The 26,373-nt window shown below is 38.7% G+C and overlaps 1 protein-coding gene across 2 annotated transcripts in view; it reads right to left on the reverse strand.

Annotated features, from left to right (window-relative positions):
- The window catches only part of NECAB3 (N-terminal EF-hand calcium binding protein 3), a 135,323-nt gene that overhangs the window by 85,066 nt on the left and 23,884 nt on the right, over positions 1 to 26,373 (reverse strand). Inside the window, exon 1 of one of the 2 annotated variants that reach the window (XM_058178361.1) lies at positions 20,541 to 20,657. The exons of the other annotated variant lie outside the window; for it this stretch is intronic. Coding sequence (XP_058034344.1) covers positions 20,541 to 20,657 — 117 coding nt within the window. Of the gene's footprint in view, positions 1 to 20,540; positions 20,658 to 26,373 lie in introns of those variants that run through there. 2 annotated transcript variants of the gene reach the window in all.

Consider the following 26,373-nt stretch of genomic DNA (forward strand, 5'->3'; position numbering starts at 1 on the left):
TAGCAGTCTAACACAATAACTAAAATTACGTTTTTATTTTAAGAAAGATTCACTTGTAATGATAACTTATACAAAGGTCAGTGTTACTTTCACAGTATCACCATCAATTTAAAAAAAAAGATTATCTCAACTAAATAGCTAAACCTGTTCATGAGGCACCACTGAGACTGGTCCTGTTGTCAGTTTTATGGATATCCTCCACAGACCTTTTTAATTCCTAACCAAAGTTCTGTAAGTACTAAGTCTCCTAAGAGCAATTCTTATATCTTAAATATTCATTTATATTCACAGAAATCAAGGCAAAGATAAAGAAAAATAAATGAGAAAGGTTGCTTGCAAAAAACAAAGCTATCTAGAAATGTCCAAGATCAGTGTGCGTGAAATAAACTGCCAACCTAATTTATTGGCCTCCAAGCAAGAAACAAATATAAATACCTCTTTTTTCCCTAAGGTTTGGTTATGTTAGATGAAAATTACATGAATATTATCAGACAGCTTCTCAGACACAGGGATTTTTTTCTATACTCATTAATTTTCTTAAATTTGTCCATTTGGGACAGATGATTCTGGATAGGGAATGAAGGCAAACACATTGGTCAAAGGTTTTGAAGTTCTACTTGGTTCACCTTCTCAGCCATCAAGGTCCTGCCTTAACTATAAAACCCATTTTACTTGAATGAAATTTCCAGAAATCCAAATTCTTGTATCAGATTCATAATGCCAATTTTTCTGCTTCCCTAACTCAATCATAGAATAAGCAGAACATGGCTCTATACAATATATTTTCCAATCTTCCAGTCTGACCAAAATTCAACAGTACAGCTCCATTCTCTATTGCTGAAAGGGATTCGTTTCCATTATTATTTTCAGTTATAAATCTCTGCCTGCAGTTCAAAACACTTCAAAAAAACTTAAAAGCCAAGAGAAAGTGGCAGTGTATTCATTCTAATGGAAACACTCATATCTTTTTAGTACAAATTCAAGATGTTCAGAACTTCAAAGCAAAGTCCATGAACATCTAAGACTGACCTTACAGTATAACAATGATTAGAATATCAATTCCATGTGAAATCATGCACACAAACATTGTTCCTCTTAAGTTCCTGCCCCAGATTTAAAGTGAAAGCTTGAGAAATTTCAACATTCTTACACAAAATTGTATTATTCTCAGGAGCAAGATCCCGAGATCTCATAGGATTGCTTAACATTATGTGTGAACCTCAAGAGGGTAAAGCATGAAATCAGAATATGAAATTAGAAATCTTATACTGCTACATGTTCCTCATTTCCTCACCAATTGAATGTTCCATCTGCACCATCAAAAAAAATAGTTTATCCTCTACAATTTTAAAAAAATCTGTTTAGCACTTGGATAGGAAAGCTCCAGGGAAAGCAAGAGTTCTAGATTAAACTGAGAAACCTCAACAACATCCCAGAAGGCAACCATGCAGCACTTCTGAGTTGTTACTAGGATATTGAACTTAATTTGAAGCAGGCTTTGCTTTATGTATTTCGTTAATGACCCAGCTAATACCCAAACTGAATAATGTTGGTAAGGCAAATATCATGGGAAAATAAGACATACAACCAGCTTGGAAACTAACGATAAATTGCCCTGTCTTGACAATCTATCAAATTCAAACAACAGGCCAATTCATTATGAAGTTAGATTGCTAAAATCTGAAATTAATTCATTTCATTCTTGGCTCAAACAGCACTTGATCTCTGGTGTGAATACTGACTTCTCATGTAATGTTGCAATTCTTATTTTAGACTTTTAATATCTTTAATTGAAACTACACCTTATATTACAGGATCCATAGAGACCATCTTAAGTGTCACAGATGTTTTAAGATTCATTGGCACTATGATAATGATCCCCACCCTATAACTTGGATTTCTATAACTGTCTCCATATTCTGGTTTCCAAAAAAAAAAAATAGGCTTCCTCTCTCTTCTCCCATCCCTAGTAGGTTTCCATTTCCTATGATGTCTATTTATACTGTCTTTCAAATTTTTGTGCCCTTTAACAGCAAAGCCTCTGAACTCTGCATAATTCAATTGCTAAATAGGAGGTGTTGATTGTATAATGATGTACAGGTTTTTACCAAAACATCAGCTCAAACTACCAGATTAAATCAACTGTGTCTCATTGTTATGAAGAACAGGAAGTTCTGACTTCTGATTTTTCCCCTCCTGATAGTACATTTTAAGAGCAGAAGATGAAACTGTAAAAACAAGTAACTCCTCTATAGAACAGTCTCTTGTAACATCTGATTTACCTTTACCTAACCTGCCCCCATACATTACATAAAGAACAGGATGCATTTTATATTCTGGTAATAATAGGAATAGAAACATCAGATAGAACAGGTCTGCCAATTCCTTTATCCCCTGGCAACCCTACTACCTCCTCTAAAACTTCCTGCTGCTTAGCAATAACACCTGCTGCCTGCTATAAGCCTGTTTTCTTTTGCAATGTTCATAGTTCTTTGCAAAGAGACAAAATACATCTAGAGATAACAAATACGTCCTTCTGGGCACAGTAAGCATCAAGTTCACAGTTACGGGAAAGAGTAGAATAATAATAATAATAATATTTTAATTTGTATACCGCCCTTCTCCCGAAGGACTCAGGGCGGTGAACAGCCAAAATAAAATACAAAACAAACAATACATACAATACTAAAAAACAACCTTTAAAAAACTTATTCAAATGGCCAAATTTAAAATGTAATAACGCCCTATAAAATTGACAGAAATTTCAAACCCATAAAATCAAATTAAAAATTTTTTAAAAAAAAAATCAAGCCAGTCCAGCAAGGCGGAATAAATAGGTTTTAAGTTCGCGGCGAAAGGTCCTAAGGTCAGATAGTTGTCGAAATCCAAGTCCAGGGGGAAGTTCGTTCCAGAAGATGTTGCCATAGAAGTAGCCAGGTCACATAAGTTCAAGGACATGCAAAGGAAAAAAAAAAGCAACACTGGCACATTTCACCACTTTATAGATGAAGAGGTCTGTCTGTGTGCAAGTGTGTATGTGAGTTTCTTCTATACAAATCTTCTCTGCAGATCTTAAAAATAAACACTGAGCCAGCTCTATTGCTGGTCTGCCAAGTTATGAATGAAAAGAATTAATTTTTAGTTATTAACTTATCAATGAAAAGAAGGACTAGGGGAGACATGATAGCAGTGTTCCAATACGTAAGGGGTTGCAACAAAGAAGAGGGAGTTGGGCTGTTCTCCAAAGCACCTGAGGGCAGGACAAGAAGCAATGGGTGGAAACTAATCAAGGAGAGAGGCAACCTAGAACTAAGGAGAAATTTCCTGACAGTTAGAACAATTAATCAGTGGAATGACTTTCCTCCAAAAGTTGTGTGTGCTCCAACACTGGAGATTTTTAAGAAGAGATTGGACAACCAATTGTCTGAAATGGTACAGGGTTTCCTGCTCGAGTAGAGGGTTGAACTAGGAGATCTCCAAAGTTTCTTCCAATTCTGTTATTCTGTTAAATCTGTTATGTAGTTCACTGGTAGAGTATATGTTTTCAGTGTCAAATATTCTACATTTAATCTATGGCATCTCTAGATGCAGCTGGAAAAATGCAGCTGAAATCTTTGATAGTCACCAACAGTCACTTGATAAGACCAGGATAGAGGGATCTGTCAGTTTTGGAAGGCAATTTTCTTTTTGCTTCTTAACTGCCACATATTTTAGCTGGGGAAGTTGGGAGGGGGTTGTTGTTGGAACTGTAGAAAGTTAGTCATAACAACATTCCGTATTCAAGGACTTTTGCCTGCGTCTGATGTAAACTGTCTGAAGATTGTATCCAATTTAGTGTGAAGAGTTGATTGGACAATGTGATGAACTTGTGGGTGTGGGGCAGGGCTGTGAACTGTCAACTGGGTGTGGAAAACCTGGAAGCTTTCAGTTTTGTGTTTTTCCAGCTGTGCCAACATGATATCTCTAATAAATTGGAACTCTGAGGAACCTCAAGCCTCAGAGCTTTATTTCGTTGGGTGTGTTCCTTGGAACCCTGACATTGACTTGATATATGGAAGCTGTTCTAAAAAAATATCTGAAAGGTATTAAAGTCTAGCATTTGTTTGAATTTGTATCTGTTAAGCAGTATTTGTGAGTGAGGCAGAGAAGAAAAGAGGGCCATGGCTGTATTGATAAAACTACAGTTTAATTTAGATGATATTTTAGGCAAGAAAGGCCAATCTGGAGCTAACAGCATGTGTTTCCAATATTTTTGAGCTGGTGGGCACCAGTTAAAATTTTAAGAATATGTTATAGGTCCATGATGGCGAACCTATGGCACACGTGCCAGAGATGTGTGTGCCAGAGATGGCACACAGAGCCCTCTCTGCTAGCATGTGCGCCGTCGCCCCAGGTCAGATCTCTGTGGTGTTTCTTTCATGAACTTCTTTTTCCCTGCAAACGATGAAACAGAAGCTCATGAAAGAAAAAAATCTTACCTCTTGCCACGCTGCTGGTGTTGGGATGCGCTGCCTCCTGCCGGCCAGCTGGTTTTCGGGTCTCAGTTGCCCATGCGTGCATATCCACACATGCACATGTCCACACGGGCACATATTCACACATGCACCTTTCAGTTTGAGCATGCACACGCATGCAGTTTAGACATTCAATGTCTAAAATGTTCGTCATCACTGTTATAGGTTATGTTCAATTCCCCTACCATTCTTTTGGCTAGCGAGTCTATCAATGCAGATTATCTTTATTTTTTCTTTCTTTTGTTTGTTTGCTTTGGGGGAGAAGGGCAGGTGGGCCCATTTTTAAATTATCAATCATTTTAAAACCATTATCTAAAAATGAAAATGATACATTAAGCTGATTTATTTTTCTATCCAAAGTATTATTTTTAAGGTAAGTACCATGCATCTAAATAATACTATTTGACTCAATAACGGTCACAATAATACTGACGTTGTTTTTCTCCTCTACCCAAACTAACTTTGCAGGCTTCTGAAGCAATACAAAAAGTCAACTTTACTTATCACTTATAAGAATTAATATGAGCATTACAAATAGCTACATTTCTTTCAAATCACACTCAGCTATATAACTATTATTTGTATTCTTCCATTTTGATATAACATAAATGTGGTATCTCATTAGCATACATAAAATAGATGCAAATTTGGTATCTATCATTACTATAGATAGAATCAAACGTAAATACCATAACAACAAAAATTGGGAAATTCTATTTTCATATTAGTCTCTTGACTGTTCTACTAGTCTTCTGAAGGACTGATTTACTGCCCCATATTAAGAATTTCATGAATATAATAGTAGGCAAAGGGCTTTCATTCATTCCAGAACCTTAGTGGAGCTCTCTGGCTTTGATATTGGGCAGAGGTATTCTTGCAATTGAAATTTATTTTAACAATTACATAATTTTTTATTTATTTATTTATTTATTTATTTATTTATTTATTTGATTTTTATACCGCCCTTCTCCCGAAGGACTCAGGGCGGTGTACAAGCACTTTTCTTATAAAGCACTTCACATAGCAAAATCATACCATTAAGTATGAGATGTGTGTGTGTGGTGTGTGTGTGTATGTATACACATGTACATAAACATGTACACATGCATGTATATTGTATGTTTGCATTGGTGCAAAAGGTTGGGTATGACCTTCCCCCATTTTCATTTAAACTAAAAAGCAGAGTTTACTTCTCTAGAATCTATCTGCTTAAGAAACAAACATAATTTGCATTATAGTGGGGATGTTAGCCAAAATTCAAGATGTTCAGCACTAATTAGCAAGATAATCATGTAGACTGATTAATTGCAACAAAGTAATGTGCTTCCTTTATACAAGCTTCATTAACTAGGCTTGAGTCAAGCTGATGCACACTTTTGCAATTGGAAAGCACTCACATTCATCTTCCTGTCAACTCTTCTACCTTTCTCTCTCCTGCTTCACCTAGACTTGCCGTGCCAATGTCCTGTTGTATCAGTGTTGTGCAATATGGGCAAACAGGTAATTCCTTAACATTGGCACTTACTGAATGATCACCTGCCCCTTTTCTTTTACCTCTCCCCCACATCAAGATTATTCTTAACAGATAAGAGTTAAGTTGAGCGCTGATAGCAAAGGCCATGGTAGAATCATGCTGGCCTGTCTTGGAAGAAAGTGCACAGACCCGTTATGTTTATAGCTCCTTTTTCCTATAAACCCCATAGGATTGTTCCTCTGCCAGCTGCTTACAATTTGGCAATTCAAATCTCACCAGGCTCAAGGTTGACTCAGTCTTCCATCCTTCCAAGGTGGGTAAAATGAGGACCCAAATTGTTGGGGGCAATATTCTGACTCTGTAAACTGCTTAGAGAGGACTGTAAAGCGGTATATAAGTCTAAGTGCTGTTGCTATCGAGCTAGATATTACCTGTAACCTGAGAGCCATGCTCCTTATGAAAAAAGAGCATTTAAAGGGAAGATGATATGGGCTACAACCTCACAATAATTTCTTTCCAAAATCTGCTCTCATAAGCTACTGTTGGCTTCCAATAAACATTTGAGTGTCTTTCTGTAGGAGACAAGTTCCCAGATTACATTATACTCTTGGTCAACTTTGTAGCTGCCCTTTTATATAAAACATTAAGAATGTGACTTGGAACACATTTTAAAAGAAAAAGAGATGCATGCATTAAAGCATGAATACGACCATATGACCAATATATTTATGTTAAACAAAATGCGGTTCCAAACTTACTGTCACAGAGCACTCAATTGATGAAGGTTACATTCTATGTGCATGTAAAACCATTGGACCTAAGTTTAAAAATAAGTCTGCCCTGCCCTCATTCTGAGTCTGTAAAAGGAAAGTAAACATATGTACAGGTGACTATCTGTATTCTAAAAGACAAGAGTTGTGTATTGTGCAAGGAGTATTATCCTCTAATCTTGATTTTGGATGAGATTTTAAAATATTCTTTCAGCAATGGTTTATTTGGGTTGAATATGTGTACATGACAGGGTCCTGAGCCTACCAGATCATCTTCCTCAGTATAAGTGAGCATGCATTAATTTGATCAAAAGTGGAATATTTAGTTAATGGTTCGGTGAAGTACCTCTAGCTAATACTGTTTTCCCCAACACTGACATGATTATTCTAGTGCATTATTTTGGTGGACTGAAGCCAGTCAATCTGTGCTGCAATTTGCTGTGAGTTCTAAAACTGCAGTCACTCAAGTCCAGCAATTTGGACAATCATGCACTGATTCTCTTTGGGCAAATCAATCTTCTTAGACAAGCAGAAATGGATGCCCCAGAGATCAAAGCTCTGTTTTCTATTTTCTTCCAGCTTCCCAGAGAAAGATGCCACAAAAAGGCCCTTCTATGGAAGCCTTAATAGTTTCACAGACTGCACAGAGCCAGATAGTGCTCCAAGAAGCTGATTGAACAGGATCCTTAGGAAAACTAATCTTTTGAACCTTCTCTTCTATCTCTAGAAAAATTTGTGCCTCTGAAGCTTCCCGATGCATTCAGACCAATTTCCTTGTCAAATAGGAGTGCATGCATTTTATCTCTTTTTGTCTGTTGTTGACTCTTTTGATCCAATTGTTGTATACAGGAAATAAATCTCCATGGTCTTCAAGAATCCTTTTAGAGCTCTTTCTTCACTTTAATTTAAAAACCTTTTGTGTTCCCATATCCACCTTGCACAGATCCAGTCTTTATCTAGCAAATTCCTCTCTCAGCTCATGATAGCAATGCAAAACAAATTTTTAAAAAACTCACTAAAAACACAAGAACCCTAGCCAAGGCTTAAATGTTTTCTTCTGTTTGTCTTTTGTACTTCTAACGATGGCGTGTTTAATTTTACTTGTTATTCTAAAATGTCTTATTGGTCTTTCCAATTAAAAAGGAAATAGAAATCGTTTCCTAAATAAATTACTTGAATATATTTGCTCAATATACTAAAAATCATAATTTTATTATTTTGAATATATCCAACACATCTTCCTCCCCATATTTTTCCCCACAACAACAATCCTGTGAGGTCGGTAAGGCTCAGAGAGAGTGACTAACCCAAGGTCACGCAGCTAAGGTGGTTTCATGGCCAGGGCAAAACTCAAACTCACGCTCTCCTGCTTTCTAGCCTGGTGCCTTAACCAGTAGACCAAACTGGTTCTGTTTTATATCATAATATTTTTAAATATTAATAAATAGCTAAAATAGATTAATAAAGCTATATTAGGAGAGGCTGTCATATAATAATAATAATAATAATAATAATAATAATAATAATAACAACAACAACAACAACAACAACAACAACAAAAACCACCAAAAAAAACAACCCAGAGTTGGAAGGGACCTTGGAGGTCTTCTAGTCCAACCCCCTGCCCAGGCAGGAAACCCTAGACCATTTCAGACAAATGGTTATCCAACATTTTCTTAAAAATTTCCAGTGTTGGAGCATTCACAACTTCTGCAGGGAGATTGTTCCACTGATTAATTGTTCTAACTGTCAGGAAATTTCTCCTTTGTTCTAAGTTGCTTCTCTCCTTGATCGGTTTCCACCCATTGCTTCTTGTTCTACCCTCAGATGCTTTGGAGAATAGTTTGACTCCCTCTTCTTTGTGGCAACCCCTGAGATATTGGAACACTGCTATCATGTCTTCCCTAGTCCTTCTTTTCATTAAACTAGGCATACCGAGTTCCTGCAATCATTCTTCATATATTTTAGCCTCCAGTCCCCTAATCATCTCTGTTGCTCTTCTCTGCATTCTTTCTAGAGTCTCAACATCTTTTTTACATCGTGGTGACCAAAACTGAATGCAATATTCCAAGTGTGGCCTTACCAAGGCATTATAAAGTGGTATTAACACTTCATGTGATCTTGATTCTATCCCTCTGTTTACGCAGCCCAGAACTGTGTTGGCTTTTTTGGCAGCTGCTGCACACTGCTGGCTCATATCTAAATGGTTGTCCACTAGGACTCCAAGTTCCTTCTCACAGTTACTACGATTGAGCAAGGTACCACATATACGGTACCTGTGCATTTTATTTTTTTTGCCTAAATGTAGAACCTTACTTTTTTCACTGTTGAATTTCATTTAGTTAGATAGCACCCAATGTTCTAGTCTGTCAAGATCTTTCTGTATCTTGAGATACACTCTTCTGGAGTGTTGGCTATTCCTGCCAGCTTGGTGTCATCTGCAAATTTGATGAGTTCCCCATCTATCCCCTTGTCCAAGTCATTGATGAAGATGTTGAAGAGTACTGGGCCTAAAACAGAGCCTTGGGGTACTCCACTTCCATACTTCCCTGTAGTTCCGTTGAGGACTACAGTTGAGTGCGGTTGGTCAGCCAGTTACGAATCCATCTGGTGGTGGTGCTGTCTAACCCACATTTTTCTACTTTATCTAGTAGTAGGTTATGGTCTACTTTATCAAATGCTTTACTGAAGTCCAAGTAAATTATATCAACAGCATTCCTCTGGTCCACTAATTTTGTCACTTTGTCAAAGAATGCAATAAGATTAGTCTGGCATGATCTGCTTTTGACAAACCCATGTTGGCTTTTGGTTATTACTTTGTTTGCTTCTAGGTGTTCGGTGATTCGTTGCTTGATTATCTTTTTTATTTATTTATTTACATTTATATCCCGCCCTTCTCCGAAGACTCAGGGCGGCTTACAGTGTGTAAGGCAATAGTCTCATTCTATTTGTATATTTAAAAAGTCAACTTATTGCCCCCCCAACAATCTGGGTCCTCATTTTACCTACCTTATAAAGGATGGAAGGCTGAGTCAACCTTGGACCTGGTGGGACTAGAACCTGCAGAAATTGCAGGCAGCTGTGTTTTAATAACAGGCTTCTTACAGCCTGAGCCACACCCTTTCCAGAATCTTCCCTGGTATTGAGGTCAGGCTGATAGATCTGTAGTTTCCTGGATCTGTTTTTTTTCCTTTTTTGAAGATGGAAATTACATCAGTTCTTTTCCAGTCCTCTGCAGTTCCCCTGTGCTCCAGGATCTTTGAAAGATATAGTTCAGTGATTCTGAGATTTCGTCTGCCAGTTCCTTCAAAACCCTGGGGTGTAATCTTTGAAGAATATTCCCATCTACTTTGTAGAATCCAACTGATCTCAGTAAATGCCCCCCAAATTAAGTGTGCTCGGACTTGTTTTGAACTTAGATAATTACTGTAAGAAATTTCAGAGCTATAGATTAGAATTAAGAAGACATCCTGGAAGGAAGTACACTGTACCTGTCTTACTGACAAGAAAACATCATGGATATGGACATGAATTCAGCAACATTTGAGTTTTCCTTGAGATAATATCAACAGTAACTGCTGAAATAGTTTTTGGACCTTTCCGAAAACAAATTGTCCACAAAAAAAAGTTTTATTTATTTATTTATTTATTTATTATTTAAATTTTTATACCGCCCTTCTCCCGAAGGACTCAGGGCGGTTCACAGCCAGGTAAAAATACACAATGATACAGTATAAATACAATTAAAATACAATTAAAAAACTTATTAAATTGGCCAAGATTAAAAAATTTAGGATAAAAACCCATTAAAAACCCATAAATTTAAAACTAACCCAGTCCAGCGCAGATGAATAAGTGAGTTTTAAGCTCGCGACGAAAGGTTCGGAGGTCCGGAAGTTGACGGAGTCCTGGGGGGAGTTTTCCCATTCCAAGGAAAATTTACATATACAGCTAGGGAATTTCCCTTCTCCATAACTTCCATGTAGGAGAATGCAAACATTCGGGAACACCTCTTATCAGTTTATGATCATCATAAACTCTCTGCTAGTCTATTAATTAATATACTTATATTTATATCTTATACTTTTGCCTCAACAAAGGGGCTATGTATAATCCCATTATCATTAATTATCTTATCTTACAAACATCTCCATGGAGAGAATGAATTAATTAGTCCTAATCCAAGAGACAATAACCCTCTGATAGCCATTACTATCTCTTCAGTTTTAGATAATAAAATAGCCTAACTCTCTGTTGCAGAGGTGGGTTTCAGCAGGTTCTGACCAGTTCTGGAGAACTGGTAGTAGAAATTTTGAATAGTTTGGAGAACCGGTAGTAAAAATTCTGACTGGCCCAGCCCTCATCTATTCTCTGCCTCCCAAGTCCCAGGTGATTGGGAGGAAATGGAGATTTTGCACTATCCTTCCCCTGTCAGGCCCACTAAACCACGCCCACCAAGCCATGCCATGCCCACTAAGCCACGCCCGCAGAACCAGTGGTAAAAAAATTTGAAACCCACCACTGCTCTGTTGATATACTGTATTGGACTGAAACCCCCAAAAGAGCCAACCCAAAATAAATCTCATTATGGCTTAGTACAATGCATTCTCACAGTCACTTTGACAAGAAAAGTTAAAAGGCTGGTTAACCTATTTTCTTGCCCATCTCTAGGCACCCTAATTTAAATCCTTCATTAGTCTAGCTACTCTGTTTCTGATTAAGTGAACTGCAGCTCATTAAAAAGAAGAAAGAGAAAGAGAAAAAGCAAAAAGAAAAGAAAAGAAAAAACTTTTTAATAACATTTGTTGGCCTGAAATGATACAACCAGACTCCTTCAGTTTTTTTAGCCACCATAGATTTACAAGGCTCCCCTTCCATTATGTAAATGAAGATAATTCTTTCTCATAGATAATTTAAAGAGCTTTCTATAGAAATTGTCTTCCATTTAAAAAAAATACTCAGTTATTTCCATTTGACTCAATAGCATGCCTTTATTCATCATTGATGTTTCAGTGTTTTGTTAATTTTATTTATTAATGGTTTGTTATTATTTTACTTTGTATATGAATGTTTTGTTAGTTTATTTATATTATGTTTTTGCAAGATCTTTCTATACCATAGAAAATATAACTTTGAGATATTGAAATTTTGTATTTGAGATAATACTTAAATTACTTTAATTTTTAAATGCCATATATCTTTAAATTCCTTTAAATCTTATTAAATACCTTCTGTTCCTAAATGCTATAGCAACTACTATATCAACTACTACTAATAACCATTACTTTACTTCTGCTTCTAAGTAAGATAAGTAAGATAATTTAATGTATTTTACAGGAATATGTCTATGTATTCGGATAACTTACTTCTGTTTAAGTTTGTATAGAATTATAAGCTCATTTTCCAATCATGACATTTCTAGAATATGAAACTGCTCAATAGGGACCATCTGCTATACATCTAAAAATGTTTTACTTAAATTTTGTTGCAATGGGATACTGCTTGGTGAAATAATAATTTATTAAGTAGCTTATTGTACTGTTGCTTGTTTTGTCTGTGGCTGCATATAGTTCCTAATAGTTTGTTATTATGCTTCCTTAAAATTATTTTCTTTTTAAAATTGAGCTATTTCTTAAGTTCTTTCCAATAGATATTGTCCAGTATTTATGGTCATAGGCAACTTTTAAATCACTTATATGAAAGAAGAAACTATTCTATGCATTTTCTCAAAGAGAAATCTGTGTTTAATTTTCTTCAAATACCAAAATCTGATAAATTTGCTTCAATGGGTAGCAACATTTTTACAACCGATACCTCTTGATTATAAAGTTAAACCAGTTTTTAAAAGAGAGAGATTCTGAAATAAAACTGGCAATTCTTCACAGCATTGATGCAACTAGAGTAAAATGTCTGACTTCTCAAAATTTTATGAGCTTTGCATTTGTGTAGTTAGACACAAGGCTCTAAGCTATTACCTGTACCATGGAATCAAACACAAAAAACTTATTCCCCCTTGTACTCACAAGTACTAACAAAAGTTTGGAACTGTCAGAATCACTACATTCTTGTAATTCTTAAAAGTATAACGCTAGATCTTTTCCCTTGGAAAGCAATTCCAGTTGTATACAGGAAGAGTAACTCCAAGGTAAATATGCACCAAATTTCAATCCTACATTTATTTATATTTATATATCCAACACTGGAAATTTATTTATATATCCAACACTGGAATTTTTTAAGAAAATGTTGGATAGCCATTTGTCTGAAATGGTGTAGGGTTTTCTGCCTGGGCAGGGGGTTGGACTAGAAGACCTCCAAGGTCCCTTCCAACTCTGATATTATTATTATTATTATTATTATTATTATTATTATTATTATTATTATTATTTAGAAAAATTCATGTCTTGTGTTTGAAGCATAATGATTTAACAATGCAGTGATAAATTGAACAACTTAGCTGCAAATGTGTTTGTCAAATATTCACCATTTTTTTTTAAATATGAATGCAGAAAAATTTTAAAGCTTACATCTTTTATCTTATTTTATTAGGAGCTTAAAATTAAACACCTAGCAAAAAGTATTTTTTTTTCACCCTAAGCAAAGCTCACAGGAGTCCAACTAGTAATTATCATTAACTGATGAAAGAATGAGCTCTTATTTTAACATGTTAACTCCCATCTAAGTTACATTATGGCATATTAAAGGAAGAGAAAATGGAGGGTGCCACCACGTTCTTCTCATTTAATTTGTGATACTTTCCCATTAAAGTTCTCTGGTGAAATTTTTACCATCTTTGGCTAAACATCCACACAATTACAGAATTCTGATTCTGGATGGAATTATAAATGAATTCATGCAAATGTTGTTTAGAAGTTGGTCTTTTCAGAAATGTCTATTCAATCATGAATGTCAAGGATAAAACAGGCTAGGAGAAAAGTTTGGAACTGTCAGAATCACTACATTCTTGTAATTCTTAAAAGTATAACGCTAGATCTTTTCCCTTGGAAAGCAATTCCAGTTGTATACAGGAAGAGTAACTCCAAGGTAAATATGCACCAAAATTCAATCCTACATTTAATTATATTTATATCTTATACTTTTGCCTCAACAAAGGGGCTATGTATAATCCCATTATCATTAATTATCTTATCTTACAAACATCTCCATGGAGAGAATGAATTAATTAGTCCTAATCCAAGAGACAATAACCCTCTGATAGCCATTACTATCTCTTCAGTTTTAGATAATAAAATAGCCTAACTCTCTGTTGCAGAGGTGGGTTTCAGCAGGTTCTGAACAGTTCTGGAGAACCTGTAGCGGAAATTTTGAGTAGTTCGGAGAACTGGTAAATACCATGTCTGACTTCTCAAAATTTTATGAGCTTTGCATTTGTGTAGTTAGACACAAGGCTCTAAGCTATTACCTGTACCATGGAATCAAACACAAAAACTTATTCCCCTTGTACTCACAAGTACTAACAAAGTTTGGAACTGTCAGAATCACTACATTCTTGTAATTCTTAAAAGTATAACGCTAGATCTTTTCCTTGGAAAGCAATTCCAGTTGTATACAGGAAGACTCTTCTATATCTGGGCTAGGAAAAAAAGTCATCCTTTCACTTATATGGAGCAAATGTATCAACTGCATAAAAGTCTTTTACATCATTATTCATTTTATCATACATGACAACTACAGGTAGTCCTCAATTTACAACCACAATTGAGCCCAAGATGGTTGTTAAGTGAGTTTCACCCCATTTTATGGCTTTTCTAGCCACAGTTAAGTGAATTACTGCAGTTATTAAGTTAAATATATGCCAGTTGCCATGTATCCAAATTTTGAGCACATGACCGTGGCAATGCTGCAATGATCGTAAGTATGAAAAATGGTCGTAAGTAGAGGTGGTATTCAGCAGGTTCTGAACAGTTCTGGAGAACCTGTAGCGGAAATTTTGAGTAGTTCGGAGAACTGGTAAATACCATGTCTGACTTCTCAAAATTTTATGAGCTTTGCATTTGTGTAGTTAGACACAAGGCTCTAAGCTATTACCTGTACCATGGAATCAAACACAAAAACTTATTCCCCTTGTACTCACAAGTACTAACAAAGTTTGGAACTGTCAGAATCACTACATTCTTGTAATTCTTAAAAGTATAACGCTAGATCTTTTCCTTGGAAAGCAATTCCAGTTGTATACAGGAAGACTCTTCTATATCTGGGCTAGGAAAAAAGTCATCCTTTCACTTATATGAAAGAAGAAACTATTCTATGCATTTTCTCAAAGAGAAATCTGTGTTTAATTTTCTTCAAATACCAAAATCTGATAAATTTGCTTCAATGGGTAGCAACATTTTTACAACCGATACCTCTTGATTATAAAGTTAAACCAGTTTCTAAAAGAGAGAGATTCTGAAATAAAACTGGCAATTCTTCACAGCATTGATGCAACTAGAGTAAAATGTCTGACTTCTCAAAATTTTATGAGCTTTGCATTTGTGTAGTTAGACACAAGGCTCTAAGCTATTACCTGTACCATGGAATCAAACACAAAAAACTTATTCCCCTTGTACTCACAAGTACTAACAAAGTTTGGAACTGTCAGAATCACTACATTCTTGTAATTCTTAAAAGTATAACGCTAGATCTTTTCCCTTGGAAAGCAATTCCAGTTGTATACAGGAAGAGTAACTCCAAGGTAAATATGCACCAAATTTCAATCCTACATTTATTTATATATCCAACACTGGAATTTTTAAGAAAATGTTGGATAGCCATTTGTCTGAAATGGTGTAGGGTTTTCTGCCTGGGCAAGTACAAGGGGACCCCTATTTCCTTCAACTGGCGAGTCCATCGGTGACTACATGGCGCGTTGAGAAGAGCGCCCAAGGACTGTGGATACCGAGACTTAGACGGCGCTACTCGAGCAACTCATCCGAGGTCAAGGACATCCGCCACGGCGACGACTGCTAGCCAGGAGCAACCTGACACTAGCCACCGCTCTGGACGAGGCCAGAGCACACGAAATGTCTACTAAAGCAGCAGAGACTCTGCAAAGCCTCTTCAATCCAAGGCGGCGCAAAGCCAACGCCAGTACACCAGGAGGAGATTCAGTCCGAATCCGAAGGTGAGGCGAGGATGAGGAAGAGGTCTGCCGGACCGAGCGCGACACTGAGGACCGTGACGAGTGCGGAAGCTGCGGAGGGCAGCATCAGCGCCAACGCTGCAGGTTTAAAGACGCAACATGCCGGTGTGGGAAGAAAGGACACTTAGCTCAGGTTTGCAGAGCGGCCCAACCTTCCGCCGAAAATTCAAATCGGCCAATCAAAGCGGAACCGGAAAGGCGGCGATTGATTCAAACAAGAAAGGCGAAGTCTAACCAAACGACTGTCATTATAGGCCGCTACCAACCAAAGTGGAAAAGAAGATTTTACAAAGCCCAAGATCGAGGGAGTACGGTGCAGGCTTGAAGTAGACACGGGATCAGCGATCACCATCATGTCCTGGGACACCCTGGCGAAGTCACTGCCGTCCGTCAAGCGCCACCTGCAAGCACAGCGGCTACGAGTGCACGACTACCAGGGAATCGCATCCCTGTTCGAGGGACCACCTCCGTCCGAGTCGTACGGCCCTCACAAAAGACCCTGCCCATCACGATCGTCGAAGGAACTCTGCCCAGTCTGTTGGGACTAGACTGGTTTCGTGCCCTGGGCATGGGAGTGACTGGCATCTACAGAAGTGACTGCAATTTGAAAGACATTCTCTTTAACGAGTTCAAGATGTCTTCAAGGACTGCCTGGGCAAGTACAAGGGGACCCCTATTTCCTTCAACTTAGACCCCCAGGTAGCCCCCATTAGGCTTAAGGCGAGGAGAGTCCCTTTTGCCCTAAAACCAAAAATTGATAAGGAGCTGGACAAGCTCATAAATCAGGGGGTTTTGGTGCCAGTCGATCACGCAAAGTGGGAGACGCCAATCGTCACCCCAATCAAGTCGGACGGGTCAATTAGAATTTGCGCTGACTACAAGGCGACGCTTAACAAAGCCTTACAGAAAAGCGCTTACCGGTTCCGTGGTGCAACATTTATTGCACCCGTGGGGACAAGGGCAAGTCTTTGCAAAGTTAGACTTGGCCCAAGCCTACCAACAACTGCCAGTAGACGCCCGTACAGCCGAAGCCCAAACGATTGTGACGCACAGGGGGGCATTCAAGTGCACCCGATTGCAATTTGGGGTTAGTGTGGCACCAGGGCTGTTCCAAAACCTGATGGAACGACTACTGCAAGGGCTCCCAGGGGTAGTTCCCTACTTCGATGATGTCCTAATTTCAGGGGAAAACATAGAGGAATTGGGGGAGCGGTTAAGAAAGGTCTTGAGCATTTTCCGGACAGCCGGATTAAAAGTCAAGACAAATAAATGTCAGATAGGGGTCGAATCGGTCGATTTCTTGGGCTACCGGATAGACAAGAAAGGAATTCACCCTACTGAGAGCAAGGTTAAGGCAATTAGGAAGGCTCCAGCGCCCAAAAACAAAGCAGAGCTGCAGGCATTCCTGGGATTGGTTAATTTTACGCGGTCTTTTAAAGAACAAAGCAACTGCTATGGAACCGCTGCATAGGCTCTTAGGAAAAATACTGTTTGGTCTTGGGGAAAGTCAGAAAATAGGGCTTTTGAAGCAGTAAAGAACCTGCTCTCAAGTGATAGCCTGCTCATCCAATATCACGACTCACTACCCCTAGTGCTGGTTTGCGATGCCTCCCTTATGGGGTGGGGCTGTACTCAGCCATAGACTTCCAAACGGCACAGAAGCCCCTATAGCGTTCTACTCTAGAACGATGTCCTCCCAGAGAGGAACTACAGCCAATTAGACAAAGAAGCATTAGCCATTGTATCAGGGGTCAAAAATTCCATGAGTATGTCTTTGGGCGGAATTTTGAAATCGTGACTGACCACAGACCGTTATTGGGATTACTGGCTGGCGATCGCCAACGCCTGTGGCACTTTCGCCACGCTTGACCCGATGGACTATATTTTAGCCGCTATCTCATACAAGCTGCAGCATCGACCGGAAAAGAAGTGGGGCATGCAGACGCTTTGAGCCGATGCCCACTGCCGGGGCGATCAAGACCCCACTCCGGGACACCCATCCTCCTTATTGACTCGTTGACTCTGGCCCAGTCACATCAAAGGAAGTGGCTCGGCATCATACCGACATTGTGTTAAGGACTGTACCGGGTTGGGTACAGAGAGGTGTCGCTGCGCCGGCTAACGGTTCAAAGAATTTGTTAAGAAACGTGATGAGCTCTCGGCTCAAGGGGGTGCCTGTTATGGGGTGATCGTGTAATAATTCCTGTTAAGTTAAGGGCAAGGTATTGGACCTCCTCCACGAGGGTCACCCAGGCATCGTGAAGGATGAAGGGGTTAGCTAGAAGCTATGTATGGTGGCCACTCATGGACGCAGAGATTGCTGAGAGGGTAGGGAAATGCCAAGCTTGCCAAGAGTCCAGACCGCTACCCCAACAGCCCCAGTCAGAGAATGGGAAAAGCCCCAAGGGCCTTGGTCAAGAATCCACATTGACTTTTGCTGGCCCTTTCACGGCCAAACATTCCTAGTGGTGGTGGACGCATTTTCCAAATGGTTAGAGATCATACTTATGAAGTCCACCACAGCCGAAGCAGTAATCGCAACCCCGCGCCACCTATTCGCAATCACGGGTTGCCGGACACCTGGTGTCCGACAATGGGCCCCACCACGGCAGCCCAGTTTGAAGAATACCTGGCAGAGGAAGGCATCCGACATGCCCTCTGCACCTTTCCACCTGCGCCGAATGGTTTTGCAGAGCGTCCGTCCGAGCGCTAAGGAGGCATTGTCCAGGCTCAAGCCAGGTGACTGGCAAACAAAATAGACTTTTTCCTAGCCGCCCAGCACAGAACCCCAAGCACAGCCACTGGGAAAAGCCCAGCCGAATTGCTAATGGGACGAAACTCGTGCCCACTTGACGCTTGAACCCCATTACACACCCGAGGGTTACAAGGGGAGCTAGAAAAACAAGGGAAATGAGCATAGGCGCATCGGTGTGGCCCGAACTATGGGGACGGCCCTAGTTGGCTCGCAGGACAAGTAACAAAAGTAACAGGGCCAAAATCGTACGTGGTAGAGCTACAGACAACCGAATGGAGGCGCCACATAGATCAGTTAAGGAAACGAATAACTGACCAAACCAACCAACAGAGACAGGTAATGACCAATACCACTTTGAATCCACAGCTGACAATGACCCGGGAGGCGCAAGACTTAGCTGAGGTCCCAGAGTTCCAGCGACGCCATCAGGTCCCCGAGGGAAACAGCAAGGAAAATCTCTCCCTTAAATGATCTAAAATTTGATATGTCAGCCCTTAGAAAGGCCATTCTTTCACTGACAATGAAATGTGTTTTATTCTTAAATGAAAAGAGGAAACTTCGTGGAGTGGCACTTTGCACCTTTGCCGTAAGCTCCCTGCCTTACTCACGTCTGATACAGTCTGAATCCTACTAGTCTCTTTCTTCATCCTTCATTCATATAACATATGAGTTAGTCCTTGGGTACATTCAGTGACTCCCCAATACACAAACACAATTTGCTACTGATAATTGTATAACTTTATAGTAATTAGCGCTTCCTCTTTTTGTTTATCTCCTGAAAAAAAAAAAGTTCTCATTTAGCTCATTAAAAACTACTAAGTTAAAAAAAAATACATCTCAATCTATTGCAGTTTATATCAGGTGTGTAACAAGTGCATGTTTTTATTATGTCCAGGCAAATGTAACATTCTTCAAAACGTTGTAGGCTATGCCTACAACATTCTTGTAGGCATGGTCATGTTGCTGCAACATGGCTTTGCCTACAGGAAGGGGTCATGCCATGATTTCTTTGAATCTACATCAGCTGTAATGCTGATACCTGGTGGAAACCTGATATCCTTGATAGATTTTGGATTTGAGCTCATCACCTCCAGCCAACCTGGCCATCGCAAGCAGATGTTGGGAGTTCTCCAAAACATTTAGATTTTCTAGCTTTTATATAAGCAGATATGATGCTTTATTAATTTACCTATTTTGGTTGTTGTAATTGCAATCCCACTTGTCAAAAATGAAACCTGAATACTTCGTGACTTTCTATCAACATCCATCCATTTTCTCTTATCAATCACATTTATTAATACTGGGTTACAGCATAAAAGAAAATGCATAAATTTGATTCTATTTAGCATTTCTATTTTAAAACTAGGGTCAGAAAGAAATATAAATTAGTTTCAGGACAATGAGGGGCAGAAATGAATGGAGTTGAAATATTTCAGGAGGACAGACCCAAAAGGCACAGTGCACTCACGTCCCATTTTAGGAAGGAAAGCCCTTCTATCAACCACTAGTTACTCAAAATCATAAACTATATTTATAGAGAAGATGGGAACTAAGTTCTTTTACCTCCCTTTTCTAATATTCAATTTCTGACTTTCCTGGCTTGTAATCTCTGCGCTGTATATGCAGATACACATTTCGCTGCAAAAGTATACAATGGAGAGTTTCAAGCAGAAATGTAATAGTTTTGTTTGCTTTCTTTCTTGATGTTTAATAAGTTCTTTTTTAAAAAAAATATCAGAGTTCTATGCTACAACATTTCAGAAAGCTCAAATGGGAACTACTGGGGAGAAGAACGTCAGGTCAGATATACATATATTATTGACAGTCCAAACAAAAATCACTCTATGAACAAAATATAGAAAGCATACACTATGCAACTACTTACATCGTGAAAAATTGCTAATCCCTTCTCATAGTGCTGTGGGATCTCCGTGGCTTTCATGTGGTAAGCATGTTTGGCCGAGAGCAAACACATTGTCAGCATCTCCGTACATGCCATCATCTTCGTGCTACAGATTTGTCAACTCTTTCACACCGACACTGATCTTTCTGTTCTCTCTCCTCCTCCAGAAAGTTGCCTGGCCCCACGGGTTGCCCTGGATTCTGTGATGGTTAGCTGCTGAAGCTGCTGTGCAAGAGCTGGAAACAGCAACTAACTGAACACTGAAGAGAAGCTCTTGCCAGCCTCCAGGCAACTTTCAGTGTATGCTTAAAACCCCGCCCCTAGATTGCTGATTGGTCAGGATTTCTGACGGGCATGTTTCCTCTTAGAATCTCATCATCACTCTGGAGCAGCAGACTCAGCCAGAGATCCCTCCTTAGAGAGAGGAGGATTTAGTGTAAGGATTTACAGGCTGAGCCTCTGTTTGCTGCAATGGACCTATGCCCCTATACACCAATCAGCTGGAAAAGTATTGAAGAAGAAAAGATTAGGAGAAGAACAGTTTATGCAGCAGATATAAATACACCAGATAAAAGAGGAAAGACTGAATAAACTGAGCATGAAAGAAAATTGCTGCACCAAGAGATTCATAAGGATGACAAAGGCAAGAAGTGGGAAGGGGGAAATAACAGATGTGCAGCCAACTGGTGTTGATGATGCTAATTACTATGTCCTGAACAGATACTTCTGAATATGTCTGAATAAGGCTAGTTGTGCAAAGATCAATATATGCAGCTGGATAATGTGTCCTATTGGCCAAAGTGTGCCAAACTTGAGCCACATGGGGTATATCTAGGACTAATGCAGGCACTTTGGCCAAAGTATGCCAAACTTGATATACCACATGGGGTATATCTAGGACTAATACAGGTAACCTAAATATATCTTTTCTATCCAACAAAGCATTATGTGAACTCTTCGACTGACCAAACCCGTGATGAACAATGGGGTGTGCATGTGTTCAATATTGATATCCATCTGATGTTTTTCTTTTTCTTTTCTTCAATCTTGTAAGTTAATTTTTATTAGTTTATTATTTATTTATTTTTGTCAAGCATGTATTTTATGACAGATACAAGTGTAAACATAATTATAAACACAGGTAAAGGATATGAATAAAAGGAAACATTAGGACAGGGATGGTAGGCACACTGGTCCACTTATGCACGCCCTTTTTTCCCCCTTTCCCCCCCCTTTTTTCCCTCCCCCCTTTTTTCCCCTGTTGTTGTTTTTACCCTGAATAAAAAGAACCATGTTATGAATTTTAATGTGTATATACACATAACCACATCCTAATTTAATCATAAAAATAGTAAGAAAGAGTTTTCCTACTCAGGGGATAACCCACAAATGGTTAAACTATCTTGGAACATTCCCAAGATCAGTACTATAGATAAAATAAAAACAGTCTTTCAAGTCTGCTTAGAAGTATGAAATCCTTTTATTTTACATTATACAGTACAGCCTTTCTGGGATAACGGTACCCAACGTGGAAAGAAAGGAAGGCAAAATGCTTTACTAGGTGGACAATTTTTTTTTACTGTATAGCAGAAAATCTGCATCAACATTTTACATTTTTCAGTTCTTCCAGTAATTTTGTCACCACAGCAAGTTTATGGACTGGGTTTCCCTAGTGCTGTGATGGCGAACCTATGGCATGCGTTTCTGAAGTGGCATGCAGAGCCCCCTCTGTGGGCATGCGTGCTGTCACCAGCTACTCTTCTGGTTTTCGGCGTGCATGCATGCCAGCCTGCTGATCTTTACACGTGCCGGAGCCCCGGTCTTCAGGTTTCCAGGGCTCCAGCACGTGCAAAGATCAGCTGGCTGGCATACATGCGTGTCAGAAACCAGAAGATCAGGTAGCAGAGCGTGTATGCGCACTGGCCAGCTGGTCTTCAAGTTTCCCAGGCTCTGGCATGCGTGTGTTCCAGTTTGGGCACTCTGTGCCGAAAAGGTTAACCATCACTGCCCTAATGTGTACCTGCTTTATCTCACCCAGAGTAAAGGCCTTGTTTTTATTATGACAATAGTCCCAACTCTACCCAGTCACTTACTCAGTCCTGTCAATCTTTGAAGGGTTAGTAAATATCCTTTGAGGACATACTAGGCTGGAAGCTTCCATGCTGTCACTTTCTCATGTGTGGAAAAGAAGGAGAGGGGGATTTAGTAGAGGGGTTGTCTTTAGACAGAATAGAATAGAATAGAATAGAATAGAATAGAATAGAATAGAATAGAATAGAATAGAATAGAATAGAATAGAATAGAATTTTATTGACCAAGTGTGATTTGTCCACCAAGGAATTTGTCTTGGTGCATATGCTCTCAGTGTACATAAAAGAAAAGATACCTTCATCAATGTACAACACTTACAACACTTAATGATAGTCATAGGGTACAAATTTAACACTTAATGATACAACACTTACTGATAGTCATAGAGTACAAATATCAATATAAATCATAAGGATACAAGCAACAAAGTTACAGTCATACAGTCATAAATGGAAGGAGATGGGTGATGGGAATGATGAGAAGATTAATAGTGCAGATTTAGTAAATAGTTTGACAGTGCTGAGGGAATTATTTGTTCAGCAGAGTGATGGCATTCGGTAAAAAACTGTTCTTGTGTCTAGTTGTTCTGGAGTGCAGTGCACTATAGCATCGTTTTGAGGATAGGAGTTGAAACGGTTTATGTCCAGGATGTGAGGGATCTGTAAATATTTTCACGGCCCTCTTCTTGATTCGTGCAGTATACAGGTCCTCAATGTAAGGCAGGTTGGTAGCAATTGTTTTTTCTGCAGTTCTAATTATTAATAACATTCTTCCTGTCGGTCAAGGTCAGGCTGATCCTGCATCTGGAAAAGGAATGGTCGGAGTGCTGTCTCGAGATAGGACAGTTGGCGATTGGAGCATGTGATTGACTGTGGAGTCAGGGGATGGTCTTGGGGGTTTTGATTTACTGAGGGGAAACCTGGACCTCTAAGATTCGGGTTTTCCCAGATGTGCCAGTTTACCTATCCTAGTAAATGGAACTTTGAAAGATGCTTGCTTTGGAGTTTTTACTTAGAGTGGGTTTTTTTCTGGAATGCTGACATATCACTTAACACAGAATTTGTCTTTCTGTTGCAGAGATAAGGCCTTTTAATTTATAATAACAGAAGAAAAAAAGCCTAAAAAATTATAGCCTGTGAAGATGCAAAAACCTTAGGGACTATGAGCCTTTGTGTTTGCCAGGAAGTTGCCCTTATAAGCAAACATTCGTTTTTTGGTGAGCTTTGAAGTTCATTCTTGGAGACAATTCCTTCTGAAATACAATCCAAGTTCTTTTGGTACAAGAGTATGTGCTGTTTTTAGATTCTTTCATTGTTGAGACTGCCAATAATATATCAAACCAACGTAGCATGTTTGGGTGAGCAGGAGTTTTGTTCTTTCTCCAGATTCATAGCTGAAAATAAATATTGTTATTATATAAAATTGGGATATCAGTTAGTAGTGATCAAGAATGCAGATGTGATTCTAGTGAACTGTAAATGGAATTCCAGAGTTGGTGTGAGATGGTGTGCTGCCCAATGAAAAGTGTAGGCTTAATAACCTTGCATAAGGACTACTTTATTTTGATTCATTTATGGAAACATGGGTTGGAGTCAGTTATATCAGGGGTCTCCAACCTTGGCCACTTTAAGCCTGGTGGACTTCAACTCCCAGAATTCCCCAGCCAGCTTTGCTTTGGTTAGAGACCCCTGAGCTACATGACCTCTTTCAACTGCATGATTCTGTGATGCTACAGTTACTTTTAAGAAATTCCTATCTTAAGTCAAGGTGGCAGACATATATAATACTCCTTTCTCATCTTCTTTTTCCCCACAACAGTCCTGTGAGGTGGCTTGGGATGAGAGAGACTGATTAGCCCAAAGTCACCCAGTCAGCTTTCATGCCTAAGGTGGGACTAGAACTCACAGTCACCTGGTTCTAACAAACTTGGACTCAAATTACATTAATTTCTCTCCTAGCCTTTTTACAATGCATCAATTCGTCAAATTCTGGCAGGTTCCTTATGATGTAAACCAGAGTAATGAAGGTGATTTAAACAACTTTAAATACATTTCTGACTGAACACCTAATGCAGGGGTGTCCAAACTTGGCCCTTTGGAGAGTGGTGGACTTCAACTCCCAGAATTCTCCAACTAGCAACTTGCTTAAATTTATAGCTCATGCTGGCTGGGGAATTCTGGGAGTTGAAGTCCATCACTCTCCAAAGGGCCAAGTTTGGACACCCCTGATAATGCCTTGACATCAGAAAGCATGATTATTTAATCAGTAAAGTAGAAAAAACAAAAATATTTCACCACCAGGGGGCCTGCTGTTACTTACAAATTCCAATAAAACTGGAATATTCAATATTTTGTATTTCTGGAAGCATCTAACCAGATTTATGTGAGATCTGTACAGTACTACCTAATCAATTCTTTGTGTATGCTTTGATATTCAAACATTTAAAAAACTAAACTAGTTAAAAATTGAAAAACTAAAATAGCTAAATTAACCTGGCGTTACTGATTTTTAGTTGTAAGCACGCGCTATGTTGCTTTATCCTTTTAAAATATTTTAAATGCAAAGATTTACATGTTATATAAATAGCAACTCTGACATTTCTCACTAAAATTTGCATTTATGCTGCATTATGTCCTTCGTGTTGGAATATTTCATAAAGTTTTGTGAAGTTCTATGTTCTGTAAACTTAAGGGATATGAGCTTACTATCTACTAGTTCTACAGCTGTGCTGAACCAAGAGGTCTTTGCAGAAGGCTGCAGAAACTCTCCAAAAAAGCTAGATCTTAATCCCACTCTTTTAGTAGTATCCATGTTTAAGTTCAATCAAATCCTTTCTCAAACTGGATATTCTGGAAATTGTCTTGTTGGAAGAAATGTCCATCTGGGTTCAGTTCCAAGTGGGGAGAAAGACATTGGAAACATGGAGACTGCTTGAAAAGATGGTTTAATGGTGGAGTGGACAGGACCATATGGTTTTGAGATCCTGGGCAAAAAAGCACATGGGTATGTGTGTGTGAGAAAGAGATTTATACCCTCTGTTGGGCTTTGAATTTGAGCTTGTATTCTGATTGGTTGTCAGACTCCCATGGGGCCATGCAGGGGTAACTTTGTAGGTTGTCTTTTGAATCCCAAGCTTGGTTTAATCTTGCTGAGTGATATACTCTCCCCATGTGTCATATGGTGAGTTCTGTTGCTAGATGGGTAGAGGGCTTATCCTGCCTTTGTTGGATCTTGGATGAGGGTATTTGCTTATGAATAGACCTAGCTATCTCTTTATCTCTTAAGTGCTGACATCTGCTGTGGACTCTTGAGAAGAGTGGGGGCTATTAAGAGTGAGTCTGCTTCCTGCTTAAAAAACATGTTTCTCCATTTCTCATCCAGGGAGGTATAATAATATAATATAATATAATATAATATAATATAATATAATATAATATAATATAATATAATATAATATAATATAATATAATATAATATAATATAATATAATATATAATATAATATAATATAATATAATATAATATAATATAATATAATATAATATAATATAATATAATATAATATAATATAATATAATATAATATAATATAATAACAACAGAGTTGGAAGGGACCTTGGAGGCCTTCTAGTCCAATTCCCTGCCCAGGCAGGAAACCCTACACCATCTCAGTCAGATGGTTATCCAACATTTTCTTAAAAATTTCCAGTGTTGGAGCATTCACAA

This window comes from Ahaetulla prasina, chromosome 3 (assembly GCF_028640845.1).
Source record: "Ahaetulla prasina isolate Xishuangbanna chromosome 3, ASM2864084v1, whole genome shotgun sequence".
Classification (NCBI taxonomy): domain Eukaryota; kingdom Metazoa; phylum Chordata; class Lepidosauria; order Squamata; family Colubridae; genus Ahaetulla; species Ahaetulla prasina.